The 24,628-nt window shown below is 46.6% G+C and overlaps 1 protein-coding gene across 1 annotated transcript in view; it reads right to left on the reverse strand.

The window, feature by feature from the left end:
- Nucleotides 1-268: 268 nt before the first annotated feature.
- NOX5 (NADPH oxidase 5) overlaps nucleotides 269-24,628 on the reverse strand; it is a 31,407-nt gene continuing 7,047 nt past the window's right edge. Inside the window, 11 exon segments of the mRNA XM_030875286.2 lie at nucleotides 269-400; nucleotides 1,435-1,601; nucleotides 8,294-8,390; nucleotides 9,026-9,113; nucleotides 9,391-9,515; nucleotides 9,910-9,954; nucleotides 13,637-13,797; nucleotides 17,112-17,244; nucleotides 18,910-18,926; nucleotides 18,929-19,076; nucleotides 20,411-20,480. Of these exon segments, the coding sequence (XP_030731146.1) occupies nucleotides 269-400; nucleotides 1,435-1,601; nucleotides 8,294-8,390; nucleotides 9,026-9,113; nucleotides 9,391-9,515; nucleotides 9,910-9,954; nucleotides 13,637-13,797; nucleotides 17,112-17,244; nucleotides 18,910-18,926; nucleotides 18,929-19,076; nucleotides 20,411-20,480 (1,183 nt within the window).

The following is a 24,628-nucleotide window of genomic DNA, read 5'->3' on the forward strand; positions in this document are numbered from 1 at the left end:
CCCCTGCACTCCCCAGCCATGTCACCTCCATCCCCCGCCCCCAGTCTGACCAGTCCCACAGCAATCCCGGAACTCACAGCAGCACCGCACAAGGCCCTGCCCTTCTCCCTGGGCTCTGAAGGAAGTCCATCGGTCCCCTAGGGCCTCCTGTTCTGCACGGTGAGCAGGATTTTCTGAGTCGTCTGAGGCTGGTCTCTGCAGGGCCCTGGTAGCAATCCGATCCGGCTGGCGGGCAGTGCGGGTTTGGGCAGAGCTTGGAGAGGCAGGGCTAGAAGTTCCCTTGGAAAAACTTGAAGCCGAACTGCTTACAATGGTCCTTGAGCATCTTGGCCAGAGCTGGGAAGCCACAGAAGAAGACCTGCACCTTGCCCTTCTCCTCAGTGGCTAACTTCTGGAACACCTGGACTGCACAGGGCTGGGGGAGAGCAGAGGGAGAAGAGGGGGGACCGTGGACCCGCCCAGTGACACACCCAGTGGAGCCGAAGACGTAATGGGCCAGGATGGCTGTCCTCCCCATGAGGAGCCCCAGGGCACAGCTGCTTGGCTTCAGCCATTAGTTTAGGAGCCATTTGCTCAGTGAGTAACCTGACTCCGACCCCAGGGAGGGGCTGGACCAGAAAGAAATAAGATCCAGCTCAGTTCAAGGAGCTGCATCCATGGGGGAGACGTGCACTAAACCAGCTGCAGTGCTGTAGGCCGATGGCAGAGCCCAGAGGGTACACTGACCTCCAAAGCCCCAACCTCATGCTAGCCCACGGGCCTCCATCAAAATGCCGCTTTCTTGAAGTCAGGCTTTCTCCTCCGGCGAGGACCCTTTTCCACCCCAAGTTCTGCTTAAGAATTGCCTTTGCCTAAAGTTCTCTTGGTGCTGAAGTCCCGCCGGCATCCCGTTCTCCCCAGGCTCTCACTATCTAAACATGGATCATCTATAGCAGTTTGAAAAGAAATACCTTCTAGTCACTTCAGGCAAACTCTGCACCCCAACTGGTAAGTGCTCAGGGAGGAAAAATAATAATAAAACCAATCTGAGGAATAAAATAGAAAGACTGCAAACTATTCTGTGGCTCTGGGCCTCAGTTTCCCTCTTTGTACCAGGAAGGGATAAGACGACGCCTCCCCGGGACTCTGTCCACTGGGGCCTTCAGACTCTGGTTTGCAGAGGGTCAGGGCTGGGAGAGACCTTGGAGGTTATATGGGCTAACTTCCTCTGTGATCAGATGGGGAAACGGAGGCTAGGGGTGGAACAAACGGTGCTAGTGATGGAGCCAGGATGTAGGTCCCCTGCCTCCCGTTCCAGCCCTGAGATCCTGGCTGGACTCGGATGCTGGCCTCGATCTTTGCCCCTGCTTGCTTGGCCCTAATCTCCCCAGTCACTGCCTCAGACTCTCAGACCCACTAGTCCCTGCAGGCTTCAGGGCTCCAGGTGGCCTTTACCTCGTTCCAATCTGGCCGCCCAGGCTGGCTGCGTGTCTGGAGGCCCGTGATGGAATCCTTCTTCTCCTTCTTGGCCTGGAGATCGAGGACCATCTGCAAACCAATGGCCTTCATGTCATTCTTGCCCAGCGCGGAGGTCATATACATGCGCAGCTCCAGGAAACGGCCTACGTGGGGGAGGAGAGGGCAGGATTGAGGGGCCAGCACCCATGATGGGGATAGGGCAGGATGCCAGCCACCTTGTCCTGGGGCTTGAAGGAGGACTCACACTGTCGGCCAACCATATTCACCCAGTACCTCCATTTGACCAGTGCTGTAGAGAGGAAAGATGGCTCTCTTGAGCTGCTCGAGCTGGGTAGGCCCTGTGCACGGCACAGATGAGTTATCATATAGCCATTGTCTAATGTAAGTCTCACAACCACCCCAGGAGCTGGACCTTATATTTGCAGAAGGTAAATGAATCCCAGGGCAGCGTGGCTGTCCTTGGTCTCTGAACTCATGCCCTTCTGTGCCTCATGGTGTCTGCTCAGCCTAGCTGGGGACACAAGCTATGCACACATGGAAAGACCGCTGAGACCAGAGAGTCAAGGGTTGAGTGAGTGGATCAGATGGCAAATGCTACTGACATACAGGGCAGGCTGAAGCACACGCAGCCGCTTTCTGGGACGGTGGGGACTGGGCGAGGTCTTGGAAGAGGGCTGAGACTCAAAGGGGAGGTGAAGGAAGCACCCTAAGAAGGGAGTAGCATGAGACAAAGGTGGGAGGCTGGAGTTTGTGGGGCATGATGTGACTGCCCGGCTGGAGCAGAGCATCCTTGAATGGGTGCAACAGCGGGTAGGACTGGATACACAGTGAGGCCAGAATGTGAAGAATCTGGAATACCCAGCTAGGGAATGGGGGCAGGGAGAGGGTACTGGAGCAGGGCATGATGAGATGAAAAGAGCATTTCAGGGAAGGAAGTCAGAGGACTGAAGGGACAGGGCAGAGACTGGCATCTAGGAGACCCATTAGGCCTGAGCGTCCACAGCTCTGTGTCTGCAATGGGACAGGTTTGTGAGATACTGATCCCGCCAGCTCTAGGGCAATCGGTACATCCAGGTGGGCACCTCTGTGCTCAGGCAGTTTCCTCCATTCTCCCAGAGGTGGCAAACACATGTTGTCATTTTCCCAGTGTTCCATGATGGGGAGAAGACTGGCCAGGGCTGCCCCACACCCCTGCCACAATGCAGGCCAGAAAGGGCGGGGCCTGATCTACCACGTTGGATTCACGAGCTGACAATCCTTTATCCTTAAAGGATTCTCTCTCCCTAAAGGATTCAGGCCAGCCCAGCTTGTTCTCTATTGTTTCATACGCCACGCCACGATTAGCCCACTTTTCCTTTGGCTCAAGATCTCAGCCATTGTTAAAATGCAAATGGCCCTAGGAGGGACACCACATTTCATTTCACACATCACTGAACTTGAGTAGTGTGGTGGTGCAGGAGGGAAGAAGACGTACCGTAAGGGATGCCCACCTGAGACAGCCCTGGCCCTTCTTCCTCAGAGTCACTGCCCGCCCCCATTCACCCACACAGGGGTAAGAAAGGAGAGAATGAGACATCAGAGCGGGAGGGAGAAGGAGGCGCTGTGGAGGTTTTCGCTCTCTCCAAGACAGCGTGTTCCAGACAGTCCTCCCATTTCTGGGACACTCTCTTAAGGAAATCATCCAAAGGAAGGGGAAAACAAAACTATGTGCTCATGCATATTAATTGCAGCTTTATTTATGATAGCGGAGAATTAGGAATAAATAAAATGTCCAGTAGTAGGGGCATGGTTAAATAATGTACGGCAAACCACCGTATCCTTCATTACATAGCCATTAAATACTACGAGTACTGGTACTACTATTACTACTAAATTTATGGAGCAATTACTACTACTACCATTACTACCACCTCTACTACTATTAGGACTTCTACTAATGGTAAATTGACTGAGCAGTTATTAAACTCCAGCCCTTATTCTAAGTGCTGTACAGATGATCTCTCACCCAATCCTCACTACAATCCCATGAGGTAGGTACTTAGTAGTATCCATATTTTTCAGATGAGGAGATAGAGGCAAAGCAATGTGCCCAAGGTTCTATAGCTATTATGGGATAGAGTAAAAGACTCAACTCAAACAGTACAATTGAAGCTTAAGCTATAGAAATTAAAAATTATAAACCACAAATTCTTTGACTCAGACCTCGGTATATGATTAAAGTTGAAATCAGAGGCCATGTGCTTCAGCTGCAATGAGAAACCTTGGAAGAAATTTGAGGTAACAAAGTTGTTGACTCAAGTGGCTTTGAGAATGCAAAGCAGTGGGTTAACTGTTACCCTTTGCTTACACAGATTAGGAAGAAGCAAACAGCAAATATTTATACACCAGTAACTAGAAAATTTTAATTAAATCTAAACTTCTCCCTTAGGCTGTCATCATAAAAGCAAGTTTCTTATGAATTAATATACTTAAAAGCATTTAGAACAAAGTCAATGCTATATAAATATTTGCTTTAATTGTTATTTACAAGAAAGGGCAAGAAGCTTTACTACAATATTCTAGGGTTTATTTGTTCTCTTCCAAAGACTGTTGACTGGTGCTTTAAGGCTTTGGATGTTTCTTACAGTAAACTATATGTGTTTGAATGTTTTTTGTAGAAAACTGTGTCTGATTACTTGAACTTATAAACTATGTTTAGCATAGGAATTTGAATTTATTCATGGCAACCTTGTGATAATTAACCAGCCAAATAAGATCTAGTTCCAGTGGACTCAACACTGTAAAAAAAACCTCACCAATTCTCTTGAAGTTAGAAACATATCTAGAGATATTCCTCCTTATCTAAGATCTTCCGTAAGTAAAACATAACAAAACAAAATAATGACTAACAGATTAACTTTAAACATAATACAAAACCTCAGTATTCCACAAAGATGTCCCATGAGGACTATTAAATAACCCAGAGAAACATGTTATCATGCAATGCTTAGTAAAAAATGTAGGATACAACACTTGCTGGGCGGGGAGGGGAGACTGCAGGGACTGGGGAGAGGACATTTAAACATTCCAATTTAATGAACGCATAAAAGAAGGGACCAAAAGAATTCATACAAATCAGCAAAAGAATTCGTACATGCCAAGCTGTATAATTTTTATCTTAGACCATTTTCTAAACTTTTTGATTGCTACCTCATCAGGAAACATTGAGCACACACCCCCAATAAATATATATGTTTGTTCACATGCTCAATTCTACTTACAGATTACGTCTATTAAAAATTTATGCTTGAGTAAAAGGAACCATATTACTCTCTCACCTTGAACAACTAGAAAAATAAGCAAGATATATAAAACAGTGGTTTCCAGACATTGGTCAACAGGTCATGTAGGACTGTCATTACTGAGGGAGGAAACACTGAAGTGAGCCTTACAATTACCTGGTGTTGGCCTCACTGAATTGAGGAGACAGAAATTGGAGATCAGGGAGCCAGGACAGCTAGAACGTGCCAGGCACAAAACTAGAATAAGGGCAACTGCAAAGAGGAAGAGAGACCGAAGGAAGAAGAGAAAGAGGAAGGGAGGATGAGGGCTCACTAGCTCTGGAAATCTGCATAAAGTTCCCCCTCAGTCTTTGGCTCAGTGTTAATCTGTACACTTGTGAAAATTACCAGAAAACATGAGGCTTCACAGTACCTGGAGCTCAAACAGAGCTGGCAATAGTTTGTCTTCCACCATCAAGAGTGCAGAGACCTTCTAATATATAAGGCAGTAGGATGAGTCCTCAGAGGTGCAGCACCTTAGCCCTGAGGCTGAATTAGCCCCACAATAAGGCCTGCTCTGGACTCTCCCTAACAAAAGTTAAAAGCAAGTCTTGAAAGTATCCAAACCATCCTAAACAATGTCACTGTGCAACAGAGCAAAGTACAGTGCTATTTAAAGAAATACCACAAAATCCAGAACACAACATGCAATTCACAGTACCTGCCATCCAGTAAACAATTACCAAGCATGTAAAGAAACAGGAACATATGATTCGTAACTAGGAGAAAATTAGTCATTAGAAACAGACCCAGAAATGACAGAGATGATGGACTTAGACAAAGATGTTAGAGCAAATATTATAAATGTCCTTGAGAATGTAAAAACAAAACAAAGCAGCTACGATGAGAAGAGGAATGGAAGACATAAAAGATACCCAAATGGAACTTCTAGAGAAGAACAACACAATAAGAGAAATGAAAAATACAATGGATAGGATTAATAGCTATTCTAGGTGCTTTGGTTTTTCCCTATAAATTTTAGAATAAGCTTCTTGATATCTATTTTTCAAAACCTGCTGGGACATTTATTAGGATGGGAAGGATAGATAAGTTGCTGCAGAAGAAAAGATGAGTGAACTTGAAGACATAGCAATAGAAACTATCTGATATGAGGCACAGATTGAGAGGAAAAAACAACAACAACCATACTCACAATAACCTGTGAGATATCAAACAGTCTAAGATCTGTGTAATTGAAGTGACAGTAAGGAGAAGGGGAGACAGAAAAAAAACATGTAAAGAAAGAATGGCTGAAATTTATCCAAATTTGATGGAAACTATAAGCCCAGATGTCCAAGAAGTTCAATGAACTTCAAGTACAAGAAATATAAAAAAACTGTTTCTCAGAAATGTTTTGTAGTTTTTAGTATACAGATCTTGCCCATATTTTGCTAAATTTATCCTTAAGTATTTCATGGTTCTTAAAATTCTATTTAAAGATTTTCAAATACTAATTATTTGTTGTTTGTAAATAGAAATAGAATTGACTTTTGCATATTCACCTTATAACCTGGACCTTGTTGAACTCACTATGAGACTGATCTAAATAAAGAGCTAAAACTATAAAACTTCTGGGAGAAAACCTAAGAGTAAATACTCATGACTTTGAGTGAGGCAAAGGTTTTAGTTAGGACACAAAAAGCATGAAGAATAAGGGAAAGAAATCTGATAAATGGGACATCATTAAAATTTCAAAATTTTGTTCTTCAAAAGACAGTTTAAGTAAATGAAAAGACAAACCACAGACTGGGAGAATATATTTATAAAATGTACACCTGGTAATGGACCTGTTTCCATAATATATGAAGAACTCTTACAATTTAATAAAAAGAAGAAAAATATCTGGATTTAAAGAGCAGACAAAATATTTGAACAGACACTTTACAAAGAAGGCATACAAACAGCAAATAAGACCATAAAAATATCTTCAGCATCATAATTAATTAGGGAACTGCAAATTAAGAGCATATTGAGATATCCCTATACACCGCTAGAATAGTTAAAATTAAAAAGACTGCCAACATCAAGTGTTGATGACTTGGTGCTTTGTGACCACCTAGAGGGGTGGGATAGGGAAGATGGGAGGGAGGCTCAAGAGGGAGGGAATATGGGGATATATGTATATGTATAGCTGATTCACTTTGTTGTACAGCAGAAACTAATACAACATTGTAAAGCAATTATACTCCAATAAAGATGTAAAGAAAAAAATGTTGATGAGGTTGTGGAGCAACTGGAACTCCACTGCTGATGGAAATACAAAGTGGTACAGTCATTTGGGAAAAATAATTTGGCAGTTTATAAAACTTAGCACATACCATACTACCCAGCAATCCCAATTCTAAGTATTTACCCAAGAGAAGAGGAAACATATGCCCACACAGAGACTTTCATAGTCAAAAATGGCTAAAAAGTGGAAATAACTCTAACATCCATCAGCAACTGAGTGGAAAAAGATTGTGGTATATCCAGAAAATGGAACACTTCTCAGCTACAAAAAGGAATTAACTACTTACTTTAATTTAACATGCAACAGCATGGATAAATCTCAAAGGTATTATGTTTAGTGAAAGATGTTAGAAAAGACTACATACATATTATATGATTCCATTTTTATGAAATTCTAGAAAAGGAAAAACGATAGTGATCGAAAGCAGATCAGAGGTTGCCAGGAGCTGCAAGTGGAGAGAGGGCATTGATGCAAAGTGAGATGAGGGAGCTTTCGGGGGTAATAGAAATGTCCCATGTTTTGATTATGGTGATGGTTATAAAACTGGACACACTTGTCAAAATCCCATTGTCTTTACTGGACACTTAAATTGACGAATTTTATTGTATGCAAATTATCCCTCAAGGAAACTTAAAAAAAAAAAGTGTGAATACAAATCGTCTGAGAATCGTGTTAAAATGTACCTTCCCGGGCCCTATTCCCAGACAATCCGACTTGGAAGGTCTGGAATGAGGCCTGGTTATCTAACTTTTTAATAAGTGCTCATTTTGAATAAAAAGAAATGCCATAAAAAAGAGAAATGGGGTGGGGGAGGCTATACATTTTTATAAAATGTGAATAAGAAAAAATATCAGAAGGAAATCCTTTAAAATGCCTGGATACCTAGATGGGATTATGAATTTTTTTTCTCTTCTCTCTTTTAAGTTTCACAAAATATTACATTTTATTGGGGGAAAAAAGCAGGCCCCTCTCCCCCACATTTTTTTTTTTTTCGGTACGTGGGCCTCTCACTGTTGTGGCCTCTCTCGTTGTGGAGCACAGGCTCCGGACGCGCAGGCTCAGCGGCCAATGGCTCACGGGCCTAGCCGCTCCGCGGCATGTGGGATCTTCCCAGACCGGGGCACGAACCCGTGTCCCCTGCATCGGCAGGCGGACTCTCAACCACTGCGCCACCAGGGAATCCCCTCCCCCACATTTTTGATAGAATAATCTAAACACTTTCTTAAAAAGACCCCGAAACCCGCTGCCCCACCTCCATCATCCTCAGGCCCCGCCCCTCTCCTACCCTCCTGAGTCTCCTCGGCCTGGTCCATCTCCATTCTGGTCAGACTCACAAACCACTCGAAAGACCGCTAGTCTCGGTTGATCCAGATGGAGTCCACCTACGGAGAAGGGTCCAGTTCAGAGGGGGCCTACCTCATTCACTCATATCTGTGATCCCCAGGGCCCTGGTGTAACCACCCTGCTGTGAGCAGGGCACACAGTATCGCCCCCATTTAAGGGAGGGGGAGACCGAGGCTCGCAGAGGTGAGGAACATTGCCCAGGCCACAGAGCAGCATGGGATCAGAATTCGGGGTCCTGACAACCAGGTCAGGATTTTCTCTAATAATCTATTGTTTACAGCAAGCAGTATTCTGAGATCTTAAGTTTAGGACAGCCAGAAAAACATTACTTCATTGTTTTTTTTTTAGAAACTCTTTGAAGTGGCCTACACAGAATAATAAATTTTCAAACGGCAAACGTTTTCATTTTTAAAACCACCGTCAGGTCACGGCTAGCAAGCATCGTGGCTGTAACTGAATCCCGGCTGCCTGACTTTCAGGCTCCGTGTTCTTTAACGAGATGCCTGCCTTTAGGGCCCAGAATGTCTCTCTGGGGGAGCCCTGAACACAGAGACCAATGGATCCAAGCCGGGGAGGGGTCATCTCTCCCTCCCCTGCCTCTGCACAGGGGGCATGTAGCTCTGGTGTCTGGGGAGCTCCCCAGTCCTTCCTGCAGGAGGCGGTGCTCACTCACCTTGTGGAGCTTCACGTCAGCATCCTGCACACACACCCTCCCTCCCGGAGTGCTGGCAGTGGGGCAGATGTGCGTTCTCTTCTGGTGCCTGAGGGGAGAAGAGAGGAGGGGCTCTTGAGTTTGGGGTGAGTATGAGATTTCTCAGGACCCCAGAGAACAGTGCAGGGCACAGGGAGGGAGGTGGAGTGGCAGGGCCCACCCCATGAGGAGAGGGAGGGGTGAGACCCGAAAAAGAGCAGGAGAGGAAAGAGAGAAAAGGGGAGAGGGAGCCAGGTGAAAGGAGGGAGAAGGCAGGGCGGGGAGGGGAGGCCGTCTCTCAGGACTCTGCCCTGGGATGCAGGCAGGGCCACAGCCTGTCCACCTACCTGTACAAGATGCTCTGCAGGATGGAAGCAAAGGGGGTGATGCCGACGCCTGCCCCGATGAGCACAGCATGCTCGGAGGTGAATATCCTGCGGTTGGGGGTCCTGTAAGGGCCATCGATGTAGCACTGCATGCAGGAGGGGTTAGAGGAAAGACAGGATGGGTGGGTGAGGGAGAAGCGGACCGCGACGCTTCAGGACCTCCCTTTATATACAGGCAGTCATCTCCTGGGCTGGAACCCAGGAGTAAGTGGCTCCCACTCAGAGCACATTCTACACGCTGTGGTCTGAGCCAGAGTCTGGGAGAGCCCTAGAATGTTCACATGCAGAGCTGGTGAGAGCAGGGCCCAGCTAGCACTCCCCGTGTGCCCTGGGAGGGCAGGGGTTTGGTTCCGTTATCTGGAGACCTGGGAGTCAGACCGTGGGGACTGTGGAACCCGGGTACCAAGAGCCACAGCAAGCCCTCCCCATGGGCAGAGGCTTCGATTCCTCTGCTTGGGGTCACCCCCTTGAGCCTCTCACCTTGATGTTACAGAACTGGTGGTTCTCAGAGGACACCTCGGAGACCTGCAGGGAGTAGAGCAGAGAAGGTGGGTCTCTGGGAGTGGGCGGGCCAGGCATTTCTCAGAGGCTTCCTCACCCTTGCCAGTCTGAGCAACCTTACAGAAAGGGAATTGCCTTTTCTGCCCCAACCATTCCAGGGAGCATGGGGCACTTTTGAGGGAGAACATCAGTGGTGTGCTGGTACACGGACTCCTCAGAATAAGAAAGCACCACCACCGGCAACGACAAACTCCTGATTTTTAGTGTCTAGATTTCCGGTGTAAACACTGCCATCACGGCTCCCACCAATGACTGTGCTTAATAACTGGCTCTCAAAATTCCTGAAAATGTAACAATCGCTCTAGAGGTCCAACACAAGTCAGCTTCAGGGTGTGATGGGAGAAGACTCACCCCAGCCGCCTCTTGGGCTCAGCCACTCCCCGATAGCTTTCATGTTTCTAGACACAGCCCCGGTCTTGAACGTTCTTTCCCTGTGCCTAGAGCACGCTCTCCTCTTGCCCAGCTGGCAAATTCCTGTGCATCCTTCAGTGTGCAGCTCACTTGGAGTGGCTGCTCCTCCTGGAAGCTTTGCCCAGCTGCTCCAGGCAGAAAAGCCACGAATGGGCCTGGTTCAGAGTTCGCCCCTGCCCTTGGGACCCTGCTCTGGGCTTGCTGACAGGGAGCTGCCTGAGGGCAGGGAAAAGGCCTCCTCTGCTCTGCCTAACTCCTCCAGCCCCGAGGACAGGCAGACCAGATTCCCTGAGGTCAAAGTGCTTCCTTCCTGAAGATGAAGGAAACAGAACCTCCCCCCACTCAAAGGGCTGCAGGGGCCTGTGACAGTTTCTCTCTGGTGAGGAGTGACCTTCATAATCATCCAAGCAAATCCCTTATTTCACAGAGAGAAGCCAAACCCGAGAGTGTGGAAATGACTCGCCCAAGTTCCCACAGAGCTCGGGGTGGAGCCTGGGTCTCCAGCTGCCCATCCTGCACTCACCACGTCACACCACGTTGCTTCTTTGGCGGCAACCGAATTCTGTGTCCTCCACAGTGCTGGATGTGAACTACTTGTGAGGATTATTTTAGGAAGTACACTGTGAGAGGGATACTTCTCTTACAATGTTTTAAAATCCTTCTGATTGCAAGGAGAAAGCCTTACACCATGGTTATTATATCTTTAACATCTCTCTAACACTTACTAATCCCTCCTCCTTTTTTTTTCTTTTAACAATCTGAGAAAGAAAGAGATGGAGAGCATGACAGAGAGAGAGAGAGAGAGAGAGGGAACAAGCAGTGGATGCAGCTCAGGCTCAGAGCCTCATTTAGCAGGCAGCAACATCTGGCAAGCATTTAATTACATCGTTTTTGCTTTCAGAGTTATCTTCTGTTTACGGCACGTGATAACTGGTTCTTCATTTAACATGGCAATCTAAAGAGTCCTTTTAAAATACGATTAAGTTGAAAGTAATGTTGGGATGTAAGGAGAAAGATTCAGTAGGAAATATCACCTGTGGGAAGTAAATACGGCAAAAGTTATGAAGGTGCCATGCAGGTGACTGGCTACAGAAACACCACATGGCGTGTGGTCCTTCCTGAATGTGGCCTGCCCTTGAGGCCTTCTCTTCCAAGTTCCAAGGACCCACCCACCGTTCCTGGGAAGAAAAATCATTGGCTCTCCATGCTCCAGCCCCAGCTTCCTCAGCCCTACCTGGCCCAGGTCTTCAGCTGCAGCTTCCCACTGTGCCTGAACCCCGTCCTTTGTCCCCACGTACACCAGGCCTTCATCCCCCTGCTGTGGAGTTCCCTTGGGTCTGTAGGGCATCACCTCCACAGAGACATCCTTTTTGGAGTCCATTGCACCTTGTGCCGAGGCTCCAGAGTGGATGGGCTGGGGCTGCAAACCCTGTTTGGTTTCAAAAAACCCAGTGCTTTATGATTTAAACCTCAAGATCAGTACGTGTTAGTTTTTTTTAAAAGATTCAGAAACTACAGAACTTTAAAGAATAATGTAAAAAAGTACCCTGAATTGGAAGACACAACTTCTCTAAACATTTTCTCTGTCCTTCCAGATCTTTTTCACACACACACACAGTTTCACATAAATGGAACGTACTGTTTTGTAATTTGCCTTTTTCACTTACTACATCTTGACCAGCTTACGTGCTAATGCATATACATTCACATAGTCTTTTTTAGGCAACTTACTATTCTATTAGACGGGCGATCAGTAATTTCTTTAACTGCTTCCCTACCGTTGGGCATTTTGGTTGATCTCATTTTCTCATTCTTGTTAACAACCACGGTATATTATATAAATTAGCTCTTTCCCTTTACCCTAACTGATTTTCTTCATAGCATTTATTACCACGTGACACATTTTATATCTATTTGGGCATTTACTGTCTATCTTCCCCTCCGGAAGGGAAGCAGTGCCAATGGCTATTTTGCTTATTGACATATCTCCAGCATCTAAAACAGTACCTGGAAAACAGTAGATCCTGTGCTCAATAAATATTTGCTAAATGAATGAATGAACAAGGTGGTTAATGTACTTCTTGTGTATGTGTCCAATCAGCTTGTTAGGCTAAATCCCTAAAAATGGCATTGCTGGGCCATTGGGTATAGATATTAAAACGCTGACACATATAGCCAGACTGCCCACCAGAAAGATTGTGCCAGTTTATTCTTTGGCAGCGGTGCTTAAGACCCCAAGGAAACACTGCTTTTAGTGTATCTAGCCACCAATCTCAGTGTGCCAAGACTCGCCCGGGTTTGAAAATCAGCTTTCTCCTTCGGGAGGTTTCCCCTGATTAACAGGAGAGAACATTCTGCTTGTTTCTACCTACCTCTCCCTTTCCCGGAGCTTTGCTCTTGGCACTGTCCTAGAAGGTCCCTCTGGTCTGACCAGGCAGGATTCCACATGGTTTTCTCCCCTGGACTTTAAATTCCACAGGGGCAAGGCAGGGCTGGGCCAGGCCTGGGGGCTTTCTTCCTTTGACCTTCAACAGGTTTCCACATATTAACCTGTCTCCCGGCTCAGTGGTACAGCCTACTAAGTGTTCAGGCACCCTCAGCCTCCTACATCTATCCCTGCTTCCTCAGGTGCTGCTCTGATCTCTCTGTATTCCTCACAAACCTCCCAGAACCTGTATTCACTCCAGGCACTGGCAGATTGTCAATCTTGTGCAGTTCATCAGGGCTCAAAAGATAACAATGCTGATGGTGATGGTGATGGTGGCGGTGATGATGGTGATGGTGATGATGAATGATCCCTCTGGACCATGTTGCTCAGTTCACTCAATACTTGACATGCATTCATTCCATTGGTCCTTAAAAGAATCATGTGTAAAAGGAAAGCCAACGGTGGGAAGCACGTCCAGTTTGTAGATGAACAACTTTGAGGCTCAGCAAGGCTAAAAGATGTGCCCAAGGCCATACAGTTAGAAAGCGTTAGAGCAGAGAGGTGGGGGTGGGTTTTTCTCAACTCAATTTCCCCCTCTTTGCATTGTCCCCTTCTTTCTAATGGAGCACACTGGAGCGGGGAGGATCTGGCGTGGTCAGGCTTCGAGGAGGCTCTTGGACCCCACAGTCTGTAGTTGCCTCGCCCTGTGTGCCACCGTCCAGCCGGTGTACACGACAGCTGCTCAGTGGTTGCCAGCTAAGAAGGCAACTTGGTCCCCATGGGTTTGTCACCATGGTGGAGCCTTACTTCCCTGCAGTCACTTCCCTGCAGCTTCCTCTGACTCCTTCTCATCTTCAAACTCCTTGAGAGCCTCTCGGAACCATAGCCCACTGGGTCTGATTTCTTGAAGGACTCATACAGCCTGTTTATCCACTGGCCCTGGGACCGGGTGTGTAGCCAGATGGTGTCTGAGCAAGAGACAGGGAGGGAGGAAAGGGTTCAGCACTGTTCTCCAGCAGGGACAGGCCCGTCTCACTTGGAGGGATTGGGAGTCCTCCTTTGTCCTTAAGTCCTCCTTTGAATGTCCTTAAGTCCTCCTTTGAATGTCCTTCCTCAGGCCCAAACTAGCAGCCACAGTCATGGGACTTGGAGAGCCGAGCTCTCTGTGCAGATCTGGCAATCTTGCTCGGTGAGGTCAGCCTAAGGGTTCAGTCTCCTTTGCCAAGGCAGGGGTCAGAGTGCCCCTAAGCACACTGGGAGCTCCCTAGGGGTGGGGGCCAGGCCTCCTCCATCAAGCCAGGGTCTCACTAAGGTGGGGACCCTCTCCCTCCCACATTCAACCGGGTGCCTGACAACGGCTCTGCACACAGTAGGTGCTCAGTCAATGGTGGGAACCACAGCTTGCACTGCCCCCAGTGTCTGGGATGCAGGGGTTGCTTACTAAGGTTCCTTGTTGAGTGGATGACTGATGGAAAAGCCTGGGGGGGGCTATCCCTCTGTTGAGGGGTACCAGAAAGAACCCACATGAGAGTAAGGAGGCCCCTAAGAGATCTCCTGGTCTAGAGTTCTCATCCTTTTTCTTTTATTTTAAACCACGGACTCTTTTTAGCAGTCGTATGAAGGAAATGGATAGACTCCTTCTCAGAATGTTTTTAAATACATTGAATAACATATGTAGAAATGAAACCAATTATAATGAGACAGTTATCAAAATATATTTTTTAAAATTTTGATTTAAGAATACATGTGCGTTTTTGTTAATACATGAAATACTGAGATGCAGCAGGAGTCACATGGCCACTGGAAACGTGAATTAGCAATAAGCATGAATGATATCCGAAAGTATGGACAGCAACCGTAATGTGATATGAAGAAGAACCCATGGTTTTCATTTCGAAAAAGGCACACGGGTTGGTAATGCTACTATGCATTGTTACCTGCATTCATACCTGAAGAAAATGCTAAATTTTAGTTAGCTGTTAGTGAAACCAAGATGTCACACTTTTTTGTCCACCTAAGTTCCTGAATGGACTGGTTGGACCCTGTGTTTACAGAGAGGTGAGGCATGCTCTCACAGCTTTGTGAGGAGGGGACTGAAAAGTCACGTGCTTGGATCCCTACTCCCATGCGCCTTCCTGGCGCTTCCTCACCCTGCAGGGTGCAAAGAGGCAGGAGGGCTGGGCTATGCCCTGTCGCACAGATGCACCCTGAACTGCCTCACACAGTGACTCATACGGAGAAGGACTCTTAAATGTCAGCTGAATTCAATCAGCCGCACCTGCGAGCCTGAGTTCCACTCCTGATTCTGTAAGCCACCTCTGCAAACAAAGTTGGAGGATTTACCAGTCCCCATATAGACTCACTCAGCTCACTGCAGGGGACCCGGGCCCAAGATATGGGCAGATTCCAAGCTGAGACCCTAAGAAACCCCTTCAAGAATTGGTCAAATAAATAATACATCCATAAAATAAACATGGTCATTATAATCATATTAGTATTGATGCACTGGAATAGTATGCAGCCATAAAAAGGAAAAGTTCTTCTTTTAAAAGAACTGACATGCAAAGACTTTCATGACATACTATTCATGGAGAAAAAGTGGGCTTCACAGTGTGAACAGTGATCCCTTGCATGCAGAATTATCTCTGCTTCTGATTATCCATGGAGATGTATCGAGATCTGGAAGGCAATGGTTTTATTTTTTTTTCTTTTAAAAATTTTATTGGAGTATAGTTGCTTTACAATGCTGTGTTAGCTTCTACCGTACAGCAAAGTGAATCACTATATGTATACATATATCCCCTCTTTTTTGGATTTCCTTCCCATTTAGGTCACCACAGAGCATTGAGTTCCCTGTGCTATACAGTAGGTTCTCATTATGGAATCTATTTTATACATAGTATCAAGAGTGTATATATGTCAATCCCAATCTCCCAATTCATCCCATCGTCCCTTTCCCGCTTCGGACAATGGATTTCTTTGGGTGGAATTACTTGAGGGATTTTAATTTTCTTCAGGACATGTTTCTATACTGTCTGAATTTTCTGGAAGCATATCTGTTCTTTACAAAACAGCAAAGGAAAGAAAAATAGGAAGAAGGTAACCCACCCTCTCTAACCCACACCCTCACCCCATTGTACCTCCAGGCCACCACTCACATGATTCCAGGGTGGGTGTTGTGCAGCTCCGGGTGGGGAACCCTGGACTTGGGTCTGCGCCCTGAGCTGAGGGAGCTGGGCCAGGGGGTGGGAGGCATCCTGAGTGAAGCTACAGCTTTTAATGGGGGTGGGTCAGAGAACCCTGGCAACCAGAAGCCTTTACTCCTCATGAAGCCGAGCAAGGGTCTCGCTGTAACAGGCCACGCAAGGCCTCCTCTGTCAGAAGCACCGCTTGAGGTGGGAGGGCCAATGCCTGGCCAGGAGGTCAGAGGTCCAGCTTGTGGCCCGACCAACAGCTCAGGACCAGAAGGCAGGCCCACGCATGGCTGCGAGTCAGAGGACAGCTGGGCAAAGGGAGGGTCCGCTGAGCGGTTCTATGGGCGCTGGGTATCCAGAGGGAATAGGGGTGGTCCAGGGATGGGGGAGAAGGGTGCGAGGGCTTCTGCTGCCTTGACGCCCCACAGGGCTCATGCCCACATGGAGTGCGGAAGCCTGGCTTCCTGTCACAGCCCCTTTGGAAACGACATGGTCCCCTCTCCTCTGAGCCGCTGTTCCTCCGCTTAAGACCCCTGCGGGCTCCCAGGATGGCCTGCGCCATCCTGCGTTCCACTCTGCGTTCGAAGTCTTTCACAGTCCCACCCTGGTTCTCATCGACTTTGCCAGCCACTCTTGTCTGCCTTTGGTCCCTTCTCTGACCCTCTTTCCCGCCCCCACTGCCCCTACTTCCTTCCTCCCTACTCCACCCAACTCTCAGCCCAAACTACATCAGACCCTCCTACGTTTCCATGTTTTCATGCTTCTCCCTCCGCCTCCACCTCCTCGTCCTTCCCTACCTAGGAAACTCCTACGAACCTTTCAAAGTTCAGCTGAAATGCCACCCTGCCCACTTCCCCCACCAGGCCAGGCCCTCCCCTGTGACCCTCACGGCAGCCAGTACAGCGCCAAACACCCCATTCGGTCAGCATCTGCACGGCTGCCTCTGTGTTCCAGAGGGAGCTTTGGGAGGTCGACTTTGTGTGTCTGGTCTTGTTCACCTCTGTGTTCCTGGTTCCCAGCCTTGCTTGGCACACGGCAAGGACTCAGTAATACCTGCTGAGTGACCAGTGGGGCTGGCGCAGGCCTACCTTTCTGCTCGGGAGCGCTGCGGATGGTGAAGGGGTGCCACTTGTGGTGTGCGACGGTGGGGATGTTCAGTTACAAGTAGTCGCCAGGCCTGTAGTGGAAAGGAGGGGGCTTCTTGATGACGAGATGAGTGACCTGGGGAGAGAAGAAAGAGACCAGGGTCATCTGTGCAGGCCCAGAGCTGCCAGGGGCCCCAAGGCCAGAGGATGGAGGCTGGGCCGTCTTTCTCCACCATAAGCCAGGCCGGCCCCAGACATGAGACTCTTCTGTGCCTGTGAGTGGGGTCTCGCCCCTGCAGCACATCTGCCAACCAGGGGGTGGGCAGTGATCAGAGAAGGGAAGTCAGGCTGTGTCTGAAGTGGGGCTCATGGTGTGATCCCACTTCTTGTGGTGTAAATACTGCTTCTCAGTGGCCCTCCCACTCTGTGAAGCCCCTGACTGGTCCAGCCCCTTTCTTGGAACTTCTGTGGCACCTGGGTGGTATTCCAACCGTGAACGGGCATCTCCCCAGGATACAACTGCCTCCCGGCTAGTAGCTTCCGTTTATTGAGCACTTACTGGGTGCCAGAGCTGTGTGGAGCTCTTCTAGTGCTATCTCTAGTCCTCAGAGCGACTCTCTGAGATGAATGTCATTCTTTCTCCACTTTACGCAGGAGAGGCTGAGGCTCAGAGAGGTTAAATGACTTGCTCAAGGCCACCAGCTAAGAAACCACGGGATTTGAATCCAACCACTCTGTCTGATGCCAGGGTCTAGACAGAAACCTCAGCCTCTTAGTCAACTTCTGTGTCCTCACTCTCAAGCTGTCCAGAGTCAAACCCACCCAGAACTGCCTTCCCTTTCTCCAAAAATGGCCCCAGTTACTCAGGCACCTGCAAGACAGCCTAGACGCCTTCCCCACCTCAACCGCAAATGCAACCAGTTACCTCTTGAGTCTTTCTGTGACATGCCCCCTCCCCACCCAGTTCAAGGTCAAGGCTCTCGTGAGCTCTCATCTACATGTATGCAACAGCCTCCCCAGTGGTCCCCTCCAAGCCATCTTCTATAGAGCGAGTAAAGAAATGCAGCTGGAGTATAAAGCACCTCAATACCACCGCCCACCCATCCCTCACCCTGCTCAAGGGTTCCCCGTGGCCTGCAGAGTGAGGCCACTCACCCTTAGGCCCTTCCCACCCCTCCAGCTTCTCCCTGGCACCTTGGCTCCAGCTGTGCCAAACTACCTGTAGTCCCCCAAGCACAGTATGCCCTTTCATAACTCTGTGCCTTTGCCCATGCTGTTCCTTATCCAAGCAAACCCTTCCCTGTCTTGTCTATCCAACAAACTCCTATTCATCTTTCAAAACCCTGAAAAGGCAGCTCCCCTCTCATTCTGAAGCTTCTCTGATCTCTCAAAGACAAAGAGTTTTAACACCTCCTGGGATTCTTCTTCTCTTACAACACAGCCCTGCACTGTAACGGCAGGGCTGCTCTCCTACTAGCCTGGGTGCCCATGGAGAGCGGGACAGTGCCTGAGCCTTCTCTGCATCTCTGTCACCTAGTGCAGGGCCTGCCACCTTGTACACACTAATATATACTTACTGAAGGTATTCTGTGCACACTGGCCTTTAGTGGTACCCTGCTTACCTGTTATTCCCCTTCCAGAAGTGTCACTCCTGGAGGGCTAGATCGAGTCTTGCACTTTGCTTATCTTCTCCACTGTGATGGGGTGCCCCATTTCCTTGGGAGTGGGGGTCTAACAGAGTACTCAGCTTCTGCACCCCACCACCTGTGACTCCCCTTGGCTCGTCAGGCCCCCTTTGCACCTTGGAAGGGAGGAGATGACTTCCACGATGCACAGGGCCTCCATGAGGGATGCGGCCAGGCCAACGGCCTTCTCCAGGAAGAACAAGATGCCGGGGACCAGCAGCTACTTCCAGAAGTTGGGCCCGTGCAGACATGGGAGGTAGGACAGGTGGGTCCAATAGAACACCTGTTGGAGTGGGGAGTAAGTTGCCAGAGTCAGGGCCTGGGGGTGGAACAGAGCCAAGGTTCACGGCCATCCTTAAAGCCAGGACTGTGCCCAGAGCCTTGGCCACACACACCCTCTCCTGGGAACAGGCTTGGGTAGGAGGTTGGGGGTGGGAAGCTTCGTTGCCTCTCTGTTCTGGGGGCTTGGTCCAGAAAGTCTGTAAGGGAAGATTCTTGGTGCTAGTGGCAAACATCTGGAACATCTGCCTGGGGGTGCTCTGGGCAGAGTGAACTGCCCCCTCTGATGGGCTCATGAGCATCAGTGTCTCAGCCCACTGACCCTTTCTCAGCAGGAAGGAAGGAAAGACAGCAATGGTGTCCTGGGAGTGGAGGAGAAAGAGCAAAGCCCTGAGGTTTTTTTTTGGTTGTTTTTTTTTTTGCAGTACGCGAGCCTCTCACAGTTGTGGCCTCTCCTGTTGCGGAGCACAGGCTCCGGACTCACAGGCTCAGCGGCCATGGCTCACAGGCCCAGCTGCTCTGCGGCATGTGGGATCTTCCCAGACCGGGGCACGAACCCGCGTCCCCTGCATCGGCAGGTGGACTCTCAACCACTGCGCCACCAGGGAAGCCAGCCCTGAGTTTTAATACCTGCTCTGCTACTAGCTGTGGGACCTTGGCCTGGTAAGTTACTTTTCTGAGAGTCAGATTCCTCATGGGTCAAATGAGGATGCTGATTCTGACTTCAAAGGATCATTGCTGGCCCCAAGTAGGTGCTGTGTATATGTATACATATATATGTCTACTTCTGATGTGACCAGATCAGTCCAAGGGACAGTTCCTGTCTCCCAACCAAATCCTCTGTGACCTCTTGTATCTCGAGGAGGCTAGAGAGAGGAAAGCAAAACTAGACCTAATACTTTTGGACTGACCATGTGCCAGGTGTGTGTAGTTATTGGCTTCACATGTATTATCTCGTTTAATTCCTAAAATATTAATAACTCCAAAGGTAGAGAATTATAGCTCCGTTTTACAGATGACGACAATGAGTGACCCGTAAGTAGTGGGGTGGGGATTAGAATCCCGAAAGCCTGTGTTCCTTCCCCTCCCTGTGCTCAGTTTAATCCAATTAGAGCAAGGGGATAGGCCAGCAAAAAAGCCAGAAGAATCTTCTAGAGCAGAACATTTTCACTCAGCAGACATAAAACTACTGCCCAATGGCAGAACCCCAAATCACACGTCCATAGTACGCAGACCGCCTGGAGCTTCCTGGGCTCTGGAGTAATTTAGAGGGAACGCAGCATGAAATGAAGTTGGGAGCCCAGGATGGGACAGGCAAAGGGGCAAGGGCTGGGGCGCCTCAAAGTGGCCGCTCCTGCGGACACAGGAGCTGGAGCAGGCGGACATGAGAAGCAGCAGTAGGGCTTCCCTGGTGGCGCAGTGGTTGGGAGTCCGCCTGCTGATGCAGGGGACACGGGTTCGTGCCCCGGTCTGGGAAGATCCCACATGCCGTGGAATGGCTGGGCCCCTGAGCCATGGCCGCTGAGCCTGCGCGTCTGGATGACTGTGCTCTGCAACTGGAGAGACCACAACAGTGAAAGGCCTGCATACCGCAAAAAAAATAAATAAATAAAAAATAAAGAATGTTACAAGAGACAAGGAAGGACACTACATAATGATCAAGGGATCAATCTGAGAAGAAGATATAACAATTATAAATATATATGCACCCAACATAGGAGCACCTCAATATATAAGGCAACTGCTAACAGCTCTAAAAGAGGAAATTGACAGTAACACAGTAATAGTGGGGGACTTTAACACCTCACTTACACCAATGTATAGATCATCCAGACAGAAAATTAATAAGGAAACACAAGCTTTAAATGACACAATAGACCAGATAGATTTAATTGATATTTATAGGACATTCCATCCAAAAACAGCAGATTACACTTTCTTCTCAAGTGTGCACGGAACATTCTACAGGATAGATCACATCTTGGGTCACAAATCAAGCCTCAGTAAATTTAAGAAAATTGAAATCATACCAAGCATCTTTTCTGACCACAACGCTATGAAATTAGAAATCAATTACAGGGGAAAAAAGGAAAAAACAAACACATGGAGGCTAAACAATACGTTATTAAATAACCAAGAGATCACTAAAGAAATCAAAGAGGAAATAAAAAATACCTAGAGATAAATGACAATGAAAAACACGATGATCCAAAACCTATGGGATGCATCAAAAGCAGTTCTAAGAGGGAAGTTTATAGCTATACAAGCCTACCTCAAGAAAGAAGAAAAATCTCAAATAAACAATCTAACGTTACACCTAAAGGAGAAGAACAAACAAACCCCAAAGTTAGCAGAAGGAAAGAAATCTAAAGATCAGAGCAGAAATAAATGAAATAGAAACAAAGAAAACAATAGCAAAGATCAATAAAACTAAAAGATGGTTCTTTGAGAAGATAAACAAAATTGATAAACCATTAGCCAGACTCATCAAGAAAAAGAGGGAGAGGACTCAAATCAATAAAATTCGAAATGAAAAAGAAGTTACAACAGACACCGCAGAAATACAAAGCATCCTAAGAGACTACTACAAGCCACTCTATGCCAATAAAATGGACAACCTGGAAGAAATGGACAAATTCTAAGAAAGGTATAAGCTTCCAAGACTGAACCAGGAAGAAATAGAAAATATGAACAGACCAATCACAAGTAATGAAATTGAAACTGTGATTAAAAATCTTCCAACAAACAAAAGTCCAGGACTAGATGGCTTCACAGGTGAATTCTATCAAACATTTAGAGAAGAGCTAACATCCATCCTTCTCAAACTCTTCCAAAAATTGCAGAGGAAGGAAAACTCCCAAACTCATACTATGAGGCCACCATCACCCTGATACAAAAACCAGACAAAGATACCACAAAAAAAGGAAATTACAGACCAATATCACTGGTGAATATAGATGCAAAAATCCTCAACAAAATACTAGCAAACAGAATCCAACAACATATTAAAAGGATCATACACCATGATCAAGTGGGATTTATCCCAGAGATGCAAGGATTCATCAATATACACAAATCAATCAATGTGATACACCATATTAACAAATTGAAGAATAAAAACCATATGATCATCTCAATAGATGCAGAAAAAGCTTTTGACAAAATTCAACACCCATTTATGATAAAAGCTCTCCAGAAAGTGGGCATAGAGGGAACCTACTTCAACATAATAAAGGCCATATGACAAACCCACAGCAAACATCATTCTCCATGGTGAAAAACTGACAGCATTTTCTCTAAGATCAGGAACAAGACAAGGATGTCCACTCTCGTCACTATTATTCAACATAGTTTTGGAAGTCCTAGCCATTGCAATCAGAGAAGGAAAAGAAATACAAATTGGAAAAGAAGAAGTAAAACTCTTACTGTTCACAGATGACATGATACTATACATAGAAAATCCTAAAGATGCCACCAGAAAACTACTAGAGCTAATCAATGAATTTGGTAAAGTTGCAGGATACAAAATTAATGCACAGAAATCTCTTGCATTCCTACACACTAATGATGAAAAATCTGAAAGAGAAATTAAGGAAACACTCCCATTTATCATCGCAACAAAAAGAAAAAAAATACCTAGGAATAAACCTACCTAGGGAGACAAGAGACCTGTATGCATTAAACTATAAGACACTGATGAAAGAAATTAAAGATGATACCAACAGATGGAGAGATATACCATGTTCTTGGATTGGAAGAATCAATATTGTGAAAGTGACTATACTACCCAAAGCAATCTACAGATTCAATGCAATCCCTATCAAATTACCAATGGCATTTTTTACAGAACTAGAACAAAAAATCTTAAAATTTGTATGGAGACATAAAAGACCCCGAATAGCCAAAGCAGTCTTGAGGGAAAAAAACTGAGCTGGAGGAATCAGATTCCCTGACTTCAGACTATACTACAAAGCTACAGTCATCAAGACAATATGGTACTGGCACAAAAACAGAAATATAGATCAATTGAACAGGATAGAAGGCCCAGAGATAAACCCACGCACTTATGGTCAACTAATCTATGACAAAGGAGGCAAAGATATACAATGGAGAAAAGACAGTCTCTTCAATAAGTGGTGCTGGAAAAACTGGACAGCTACATGTAAAAGAATGAAATTAGAACACTTGCTAACACCATACACAAAAATTAACTCAAAATGGATTAGAGACCTAAATGTAAGACTGGACACTATAAAACTCTTAGAGGAAAACATAGGATGAACACTCTTTGACATAACTCACAGCAAGATCTTTTTTGATCCACCTCCTAGAGTAATGGAAATAAAAATAAACAAATGGGACCTAATGAAACTTCAAAGCTTTTGCACAGCAAAGGAAACCCTAAACGAGAGGAAAAGACAACCCTCAGAATGGGAGAATATATTTGCAAATGAATAATCGGACAAAGGATTAATCTCCAAAATATATAAACAGCTCATGCAGCTCAATATTTAAAAAACAAACCACCCAATCCAAAAATGGGCAGAAGACCTAAATAGACATTTCTCCATAGAAGACATACAGATGGCCAAGAAGCACATGAAAAGCTGCTCAACATCACTAATTATTAGAGAAGTGCAAATCAAAACTACAATGAGATATCACCTCACACAGGTCAGAGTGGCCATCATCAAAAAATCTACAAACAATACTTGCTGGAGAGGATGTGGAGAAAAGGGAACCCTCCTGCACTGTTGGTGGGAATGTAAATTGATACAGCCACTATGGAGAACAATATGGAGATTCCTTAAAAAACTAAAAATAGAACTACCATATGACCCAGCAATCCCACTATCGGGCATATACCCTGAGAAAACCATAATTCAAAAAGATACACATACCACAATATTCATTGCAGCACTATTTACAATCGCCAGGACATGGAAGAAACCGAAATGTCCCCAATAATATTGTTGCATGATTACAAAATTATAAACATTAACTGTAGAGAATTAGAAAAATACCTAAAAGCACACACACACTTTAAAAAAGATTTTTTAAAAAATCACTATAATCTACCTACCCAAATAAAATCACTGCTAATGTTGAGCATCTATTTCTAGTCACATGCAGAAGGTAGCCCAGCCTGGGATTCAGAGGGGGGTTGTGTGTGATGGACTCATTCACATGAACTGGTTTTGAGGTAGGAGATAAATGGGCCCCTGGGCTGGACAGCTGGTATGTGTCAAGTGGAGGAAAACTGAAGCTTTGCTCTCACCCAGATGCTCCAAGGACAAAGCTAGTGGCAGAAGATGAGCTCTGCTGAAGTAAAGAGATAAGATGACCGCTCCGGAGGTCAAGGAAAACTTCCCTGTCTGCACATGGGCGGGAAGGCTCCTTGGGGGTCAAAAAGGGAGGGGGCGCCATCCCATAATAGGTGTGGGACATACCGCCACAGGCCTCTGCAGTAGGAACCATCTTAGCAAAAAGTTGGCAGGCATGTTGGGGAGGGTCCTAGGGCAGGTCAGGTGTGGAAAAAGAAACCAGATATTTGGC

This window comes from Globicephala melas, chromosome 2 (genome assembly GCF_963455315.2).
Source record: "Globicephala melas chromosome 2, mGloMel1.2, whole genome shotgun sequence".
NCBI classification, from domain to species: Eukaryota; Metazoa; Chordata; class Mammalia; order Artiodactyla; family Delphinidae; genus Globicephala; species Globicephala melas.